The 9,141-nt window shown below is 43.6% G+C and overlaps 1 protein-coding gene across 1 annotated transcript; it reads right to left on the bottom strand.

The window, feature by feature from the left end:
* Nucleotides 1–2,373: 2,373 nt before the first annotated feature.
* On the bottom strand, nucleotides 2,374–8,648 carry LOC119630092 (uncharacterized). Its single transcript, XM_038018397.1, has 2 exons — nucleotides 6,282–8,648; nucleotides 2,374–2,445 (listed from the first exon to the last, which is right to left on the bottom strand). Exons 1-2 carry the CDS (start codon nucleotides 8,646–8,648, stop codon nucleotides 2,374–2,376), a joined length of 2,439 nt encoding a protein of 812 aa, XP_037874325.1.
* Nucleotides 8,649–9,141: the final 493 nt, after the last annotated feature.

The raw sequence follows: 9,141 nt of genomic DNA on the forward strand, positions 1-9,141 counted from the left end.
CACTATTATGTTTGTATTTTATACTTCTATAATCACATATTTCGCCAAGGCTACTCTATAAAAAATATTAATAAACACAAACAATATCTAATCTATTCTCAATTTGACCACAGACGTCAAGAACAAAAGTTTGACAATAAATAGTATGCATGCATGTGTGCATCAAATACATGGTATGTAGTGTGTTTAATGTTTTATTTATTGATTTAATGTATCTTTTATGCATAATTTAAAAAAAATATTAGCATTGTGCTTTTCTTCTCTATATTCTATATAAGTGTGAAAAATTTCACATTCCTCCGTCCGCGCAATTTTCGTAAAAAGGGATACAAAGTTTTTGTTTCACGTATTAATATTTTGAAATATAGTGGACTCGATTCGGCAGTCGATTGGAAGTTCTGTGTTTCAACTTAATCACTTCGAAAGCGAGGCTGTGTGAATCCGTGAAAATTCAATTTATGATCGTTATTGTTTCTTTATAGAGTAAGATCCCAGGGCCCCCAGACGTCATGTATTTTTTGACGAACGAAATGTGGCCGATTCCCTAGTGTTAGTATGTACTAAGAATGCATGCCTACCTTACTTAGACGGCCAATTTTTAGGTATCAGGTACTCATGGTACATAAAATCATTACTTACTTCACGTAAATTCTGAAAGCTGATTTTTATATATGTCCACCAGACAACTATTTTAAAACCTCTTACAAAAAGACAGACTGATCCAAGGGGTCAATCATACCCTAAATTCAATTTAATACCTCTGTGGGTAAGAGCGCGAAGCCATTATCCACGCACATGAGACTGAGTGAGACATGTATTAGGATATATTGACTTCTCTGTCTCTCTATATCTCTCTTACAGTTGATATCAATTAATTTTGAAGTCGTCGTGGCCTAAAGGATAAAACGTCCGGTGCATTCGTATCGAGCGATGCACCGGTGTTCGAATCCCGCAGGCGGGTAACAATTTTTCTAATGAAATACGTACTTAACAAATGTTCACGATTGACTTCCATGGTGAAAGAATAACATCGTGCAATAAAAATCATACCCGCAAAATTATAATTTGCGTAATTACTGGTGGTAGGACCTCTTGTGAGTGCGCACGGGTAGGTACCACCGCCCCGCCTATTTCTGCCGTGAAGCAGTAATGCGTTTCGGTTTGAAGGGTGGGGCAGCCGTTGTGACTATACTGAGACCTTAGAACTATATCTCAAGGTGCGTGGCGCATTTACGTTGTAGATGTCTATGGGCTCCAGTAACCACTTAACACCAGGTGGGCTGTGAGCTCGTCCACACATCTAAGCAATAAAAAAAAATTAATAATATTAAAAGAAAATCAGTGAAAAATTAAATAATTAGGTAAATAATTAAAAATTAAGTCTAAGTAAAGTAGCAGGTAGGCATGCGTTCTTAGTACATACTAACACTACGCAATCGGCCACATTTCGTTCGTCAGAAAATACGTGACGTCTGGGGGCCCTGGGATCTTGGACTATTATTGGAAACGGCAAACCTCCTTTTTTCCTTAAATAGATTGTAATTTTTTTTTCTTCGTACTTTCCCATTGTATGGGAACGGTTTTACATCGACACAGGTCGATACAGGTAACTATTTTTAGCATCTATTCACTCAAGCTGAAGACTTTCATTTCTTCCTGAATAAATGTCAAGAGGCTGTTTACCTCGTGTTATACTTTAATGGTTAGAAATTTACGAATATCCGTGATGTCAATTTAGGTATGACAACACGCTTTCAAACGAGACTGCGAAAAATCATCGTGCTACCGCTCGCGCGCTGGAGCGGGAGGCCTAGTGTGTTCGAGTTGAAATAAATAATAACAATACCCGAGATTACATGGGATTTCCTTCTCACGGGATTCAAGCAACGCTTCGGGCGAGACAGCGGCGGTGGGGAGAAGCTTGTAGCGCGCTACACTTCTTTTCTCATAATCTGTGAGCACTCCCGAGTGCTCTGAGGAATTGTTTGAGATGATCCCCTTATCTCTTTTTTATCATCGCACCTCCCGCCATCGGAGCAGAGTTCATATTATCTGGAACTGCTGCGTTCATCGACAGTGCGTTTCCAGAGGTCTTTTTTGCCACGTACCATCCGGCTATGGAATGAGCTCCTCTCCATGGTGTTTCCCGAGCGCTATGACATGTCCTTCTTTAAAAGAGGCTTGTGGAGAGTATTAAGCGGTAGGCAGCGGCCTGGCTCTGCCCCTGGCGTTGCTGAGGTCCATGGGCGACGGTAACCACTCACCATCAGGTGTATCGTATGCTCGTCTGCCTACAAGGGCAATAAAAAAAAAACTCACGCCATGGAACACAGCCGACTGTCATCCCTCTCGGTTCGTAGACTCCCTGAAGCCTTATTCGGTGCTATTTACACTTTTGCGACCAGAACTAAAAGCTGGATAAAAATCAGCAAGGACAGCGCGATACTGTTAAAATTCAATATAATTCATGGTTAAATTTGTTCTGAGCAACAGAAGCATGCAACAGCAATGTCATTGAAAAAATAATATAAATTTAAAATAGCACGACAATAATCATGTGTTTAATGCGCCCAAAAAAACCGCAATATACGCACGCGGCTTTTGTAAACACAAAAATGAAATGAGGCGGATTAATGGTCGAATTTATTGAAATTTCCCTACTATGGGTTTAATTGATAAAAGCATATTTCGGCATATTCACCGATTGAACGTTTACATTAAACTAACTTTAATAAAATCATTATGTTTTATGTGCACGAATGAATTTCAATTTAATTCGATTGTATTATGGTTTTGTTTACTGAAGTGAGTTATGGTGTAGTTATCATTTAAACGAATGATTTGTAACTTACAAAGGCATTTAACAGAATAAAAAAAGATTCATATTAGACATCTTATTAACGAAATGTTCGTGTGTTTTGTACCGATTTTATTCATGTAAGGTTTTTTAAAAACTGTTATTAGATAAAAAAAAATTCAAAAGTTAATTCGTATTTTTATCAATGATCTATATGAATATGTCGTCTTCTCGCATTAAAACTGTATAATCTCAAAACTTACTATTTTTACAGGAGAGTGTTTTAATGGTTTAACATGTGATATTTTTAATATTAATCATCTTTGCAACATTTGTCTTTTACCACTTACCTACATGTTTTAAAGTGAGATAAAATTATGTATTAATTTTGTTAATAGTAGTCAAAACATAGGTAAACTAAAAAAAAAAAACTTAAACTAAACTACGTTCTTTTGACAGTATTTATGAGAAAAATACTGGTGATACCAAATTATTCCGCATATTAACTCAATTTCGAATATTTTTGGAAATTGTACACTTTTAATGCAAAAGACAATGTGTTTCAACGTTGTTTATCTAATTTAAAATAAGGTCTTTGTGCTGTTGTTGCTGAGATTTTGCTTTAGTCAGGTCAGTGTAGAATAGGTCGCACCAGACTTATTTCGAAGATACGGTGTTTATACAAGAACTAGCACGATTGGTATTTGATTCGAATATTGATGTTTGGAATTTGTAGTATTATTATTAATTATATTATTATTATTGGCCAAGATTAACTAACTTACTATCCAAGTGTGACTTATTAAAACAATTTAGCAGATGTAAGCGGAACTATTTTCATCAAATAAAGTTTTTATGTTTTTCACTGGTGGTAGGAGCTCTTGGGAGTCCGCACGGGTAGGTACCACCGCCCGGCCTATTTCCGCCGTGAAGCAGTAATGCGTTTCGGTTCGAAGGGTGGGGTAGCCGTTGTAACTATACTGAGACCTTAGAACTTATATCTCAAGATGGGTGGCGCATTTACGTTGTAGATGTCTATGGGCTCCAGTAACCACTTAACACCAGGTGGGCTGTGAGCTCCTCCATCTATCTATGCAATAAATAAATAAATATTCTCGCGTTTCTTATCTATACAGTTTTGGTGATCGTATTACGTGATCACATGACCACTAAAACTGTAAAAGCAGTTATAATTATGTCTATGACTTGCGTTATCCCAAATAAAATATTATATGATTAGATTATTTAGTCTATACTAATATTATAAAGAGGAAAGATTTGTTTGTTTGTATTGAATAGGCTCCGAAACTGAAACTGAACCGATTTGAAAAATTATTTCACTGTTTTGAAGCTACACTATTCCCGAGTGACATAGGCTATCATCTTTTTTGAAAAAAAAATAGGGATCCTTACTAAAACTCCAATAATGTAACCCAAGGTGTAAAAAAATTACCTAAAATATTCTTTACATTGCGTGCCCTGCGGAAACTATTGATGATAGAATAAAATAATGTACTACGACTTTGTAGAACACATTATTATTTACAAAAAGTGTCGCGACAGTATATGTCTAACTATTATAATTGTGCCGCAGTAAGTGTTGTTTTATTTAAAAAAATAAAACAACGTCAAATATCGTTGAAATTTTTGTTAAAGACCCGAGCGGAGCCGGAACGGGCCGCTAGTTTCTTTATAAATACATCGAAGCGAAATTTTCGTTATGATTTTATAAACAACGCCTTGAGCTCTCAATTTAGTTAACACACACACTCCATCTAAACAGACTTTTCCGTGTTTCCCCTTTCGGCCGAGTTAACGAGACCTGCCGTTACGCCCCCGTTCGACCCCCAGAAATTGAGTTAGCGCTCCCAGTATTTCAATTTAAAAGCTATACCTAATTTGGCACCCTCTTCGCACTTTTCAATTACATACCGTCGCGACGATTTAAGTGCGTGAGATATAATGTCCATCGACAGGCTCAGCGATTTTGCACTTTAGATTAAGCGCCTAAAGATTGGTTTTGAAATGAGTAACAGCTTGCTTGTTATGCGTAAGTGTTGCGTGATAGCGTTTTGTCATTTACATATATGTAAGACGAAAATTTACTTTAGTGTGTTTTCTTTAGTAAGTTCTTTAGTAAGTTCGGTAACATTTTTGTTGAAAGACTCCTGCTGAAAACTTTGAGAAAGTTGAAGAAAAGGCGTCAAAGACCTTTCTGATGACTTTAATCTTGTTTCGTATTAAATTTTTTGATAAAGATTTAATCCTAGTCCGTTCCACTAACTATAAATACTAACTCCTAACTGAAGTGTCCTAACACAGGCTTTATTTGCCTAATCGGAGGCTTCAATCACTAATTGAAAAGGACCGATTATGTGGATCAATAAACATTTTTTTCATATATTTTTTCATAAATTGGTTTTCTGTAGTTGTTGGGTACGCAGCACGTCACCCGTATCAATAAGGCGAGTGACGTCAACCCAGGTTGGACGGGTTTATGAATCTTATAAGATTTCTTGAAATCCTATAAGACGCCGGATGCCCGTCTCGTGGCGATTATTCGTGTCGATCTGAAGCAGTCGATGTAGGGTCCTGAGGTGTACGATATCGTACAAGCTCACTCGAAATTAAAACTCAAAACTTTACTAATTAACGTAAACCGAGCCGACCGATCTGTCAATACAACCGAATTCAATAACCGACGATCTTTTAAATGGTCTTCAAGTCTTCAATAAATATCTTCGAGGCGCTGATGTCTTTACTCGTGCGTTTTTTTGTAATCTTCGTTCGGAGGGTCGGCGGCCGGCGGTTGGCAGGTAGTCGGTCGAGGGTCGGTCGGTAGGTCGGCAGGTAGTCGGTCGAGGGTCGGTCGGTAGGTCGGCAGGTACCTGACAGCGTCGCAGGGTCGCTTAACTACCTCGGAATGTTACCCTACAGAGATCTCGTGTAAAATACGGCTCTCGTCGAGATCATTTTCACTATGATCGGCTCGGTTTATTCGTTATATCTATTTATTTAATAAATGTATATACTAATGCCTTATACTTAACTATTCTATGTTGTAATCCCTATCGATACATATAACTTATTCTATGCTTAATCTATATGACGCGCCCGTATAAACAAAATACCCGGTCCTGAACACAGATAAATGCTGTTTGTTACATCGTTTCGGGACGCGGGCCGGGCGCGTGTTCATTTAAGTTAATATGCTAATCTTAAAACTATCGGGAATAATAAAGCAAAAGTGTATACTATTTATTTCAAAGCAACTTACGTTCTATTCTTAGTAAAATCTATGTGCACGTTATCTATATCCTTATCTATCTATATGCACTCTATATAATTTATCTATTTGTTATTTATCTATTTGTTATAACTCTATGTCTATGTACGTATCTATATAAATCTATAATTCTATTCTATATTCTATTATATTCTTCAACTTATTCTATAATTATGGGGCGACGCCGCTGTCGCCAACATCCTCCCCCTCGTGCGTAGCACCGACTCCTTGTCGTGGCGACTCTATGGGCGTGGGCTCGTCGCTCGTTGCAGGCACCAGCAGGATCATCTTGGAGGCAGGTCTCTTAAGCAGACCGCCGCTCGTTCTGACGTCGACAGTTCGTACACGGTTGTCGGGGCCTGGGTAGGTGTGAACAACTTCTCCGCGCGGCCATGTGTTGCGTGGCAGCGTGGAGTCCACTATGAGGACGGTATCCCCACGCTGCAAGTCCTCGCCAGCTGCTCTCCCGTCGATCTTCCTGGGCAGCAGCGTAGGCAGGTATTCCTTGACCCACCTACTCCAGAAGTGGTCCGCCATACGCTGCGCCACTCTCCATGTCCTTTTGCCGGTCAGGTCTTCGTCTCTGTAGTCGCCGATGCTCTGAGCTCCGCAGGACCTCCCTATGAGAAAGTGGTTCGGCGTGAGTGCTTCTGACTCCCAACTCTCTTCCCTAGCGACGAGCGGTCTCGAGTTGACGACGTGCTCCGCCTCCAACAGAAGAGTGTGCAGAACTTCTTCCCTCGGGTGTCTTTCCTTCACTGTGACCGCCAGCGCGGTCTTCACGGACCGCACCAAACGTTCCCACGCGCCTCCCATGTTCGGCGCTCCTGGCGGGATGAACTTCCATTTTATGTTCATCTGAGCGGCCCGTGACACGACGTCTGCTTCCCTTGCATTCTCGATTGCCTGCTTGAGCTCCTTGTTGGCGCCGACGAAGTTAGTCCCATTGTCGCTGTAAATGACTTTGGGCGTTCCTCGCCGGGCGGCCATCCTGCGCAGCGCTAACAGCATTGAGTCTGCCGTCAGTGACGCTGCTAGCTCCATGTGAACTGCTCTCGTGGTGAGGCATGTGAACAGCACGCCCCACCTCTTCTCGTGACGTCGTCCTACAGTCACCGTCATCGGCCCGAAGTAATCGACGGCAGCACAGGTGAACGGCGGCTCTCCATGTCGTAGCCGCTCTATCGGCAGGTCTCCGGTGGGCGGTAGTCGTGGTGTACTCCGATAGACCTTGCACCACTGGCATCGGACGGCCGTCGCTCGAATGATCGATCTTAGACCTAGGATCCAGTAGCGCTGCCGCACCTCGTTCATCACCGTTGCGTGGTTACCGTGCTGGAACGCCTCGTGATAGTGTTTGATCAATAATCTCGCTATCACGTGCTTCCCGTCCAGCATGATCGGTCGCTTGCGGTCTGCATCTATGTATTGCGCTGCGTCGATACGTCCGTGCAGGCGCAACAGGCCATCTTCCATCACGACGTCGAGCCGTCGCAACTTGGGGTGACGTTCGGGATCTTTTTCACCGAAGCTCTCTCCTTGGCTGCTTCTCAGTAGGATCTTCTCCGCCTTCTTCAAGTGGGGCGGATCAAGCGGCAGCCACGCTTCTGTAGGTGCTTCTGGAGTCCTTATCTTCCATGTTGATCGGGGCTGCTTCGCTCGCGTCGTCCTCCACGTGGGATCTTGCTGCTCCAATTGTCTGGACACGCAGGCGCTCTCCTTCCGGGGTCGACACAGCTCGATAAATTGGAGGACCCTGGCTGTTGCTCTCAATAACTTGACCCAGCTCGAGAATCTGTGCGGATCGGGCGTGGGTCGAGCGTCAGCGGTCCTCGCCGTGGCGACCAGGAAGGCCTCTTTCTCTTCTCCAGACGGTTCTTGCTTGAAGGTTCGCGGCTTGGGCCAGCGCGATTCATCCCACGTCAGGAACTCGGGTCCATTAAACCACCGATGCGTGTGGTCGAAATCCGCCGGCGCCTCTCTAGTTGCGTCGTCTGCTGGGTTCTGCGAGCCAGGCACCCATCGCCATTCTTGGGGCTTCGTTGACTCTTCTATCTCGGCGAGTCGGTGCGCGACGAAAGGTTTGAACGTGCGTGGGTCGGTCTTTATCCATGTCAGGACTGTACTGGAGTCAGTCCAGTACGTCCTTACACCGACTGCGATGTCCAATTCGTCCGCTATCGCCTGCGCCATCCTTGTCCCCAGCAGCGCAGCTTGCAGCTCGAGCCTTGGGATAGAGACTGGTCTCAGTGGGGTCACCCTGGCTTTCCCTGCTAGAAGCGTGACGTGGTAGGTGCTGTCGTCTGTCTTCTGACGCCAGTAGGCTGCACACGCGTAGGCCCTCTCGCTGGCGTCGGTGAACGTGTGCAGCTCCCCCTCAGTGTTGCAGCACGAGAAGCACCTTGCTATTCGGAGGCCTTGCAGCATGCGAAGGTTCTCCATGTAGCGTTTCCACGCCACCTCGTCCTTTTCCAGGATGACGTCGTCCCAGTTGATCCCGCTCCACCAAATACTCTGAATGAGCGCTTTCCCTTCTATTAGCACGATGTTTGTACTCCTTGGCATTCTTATTTGTAACGAACGACGCCGTGCTCGGTGAACAGGCCGCTCCGAATATGACCGACGTCATTCTATACTCTTTGGAGCGGCCTCGCGTCGATCTTCTCTATAGAGGAATCTTGGGCTGTCGCGGTCCTCGTCCCTGATCCTTATCTGCAGGAACCTCTCCTTGATTTCCGCGACAACCATGATGAGCCTTTTTCGGAACCGCAACAACGCTTCGAACAGGGATTGTAGGTCCGAGCTTCGAAGCGGCCGTCATCGCGTCTCCAACCACTGTCGTCCTCCTTCTACAAGATGTCAAACGCCTTCGCCTCCATATCCGTGCTCGGACGCTTGGGTGGGACTCTATCGTGAAGTGCTCCTTCACCAGTCTGTCCAAGGCCTCTTCGCGCATCGATACATGGGCGCAGGTGAGGAAGTTGACCTCTTTTGCGTTGTTGCCGTCGAGACCATGTAGCACCCATCCCAATTGGGTGAATGAGGCTACCGGCTGGTT

Source organism: Bombyx mori, chromosome 21, assembly GCF_030269925.1.
Source record: "Bombyx mori chromosome 21, ASM3026992v2".
NCBI classification, from domain to species: domain Eukaryota; kingdom Metazoa; phylum Arthropoda; class Insecta; order Lepidoptera; family Bombycidae; genus Bombyx; species Bombyx mori.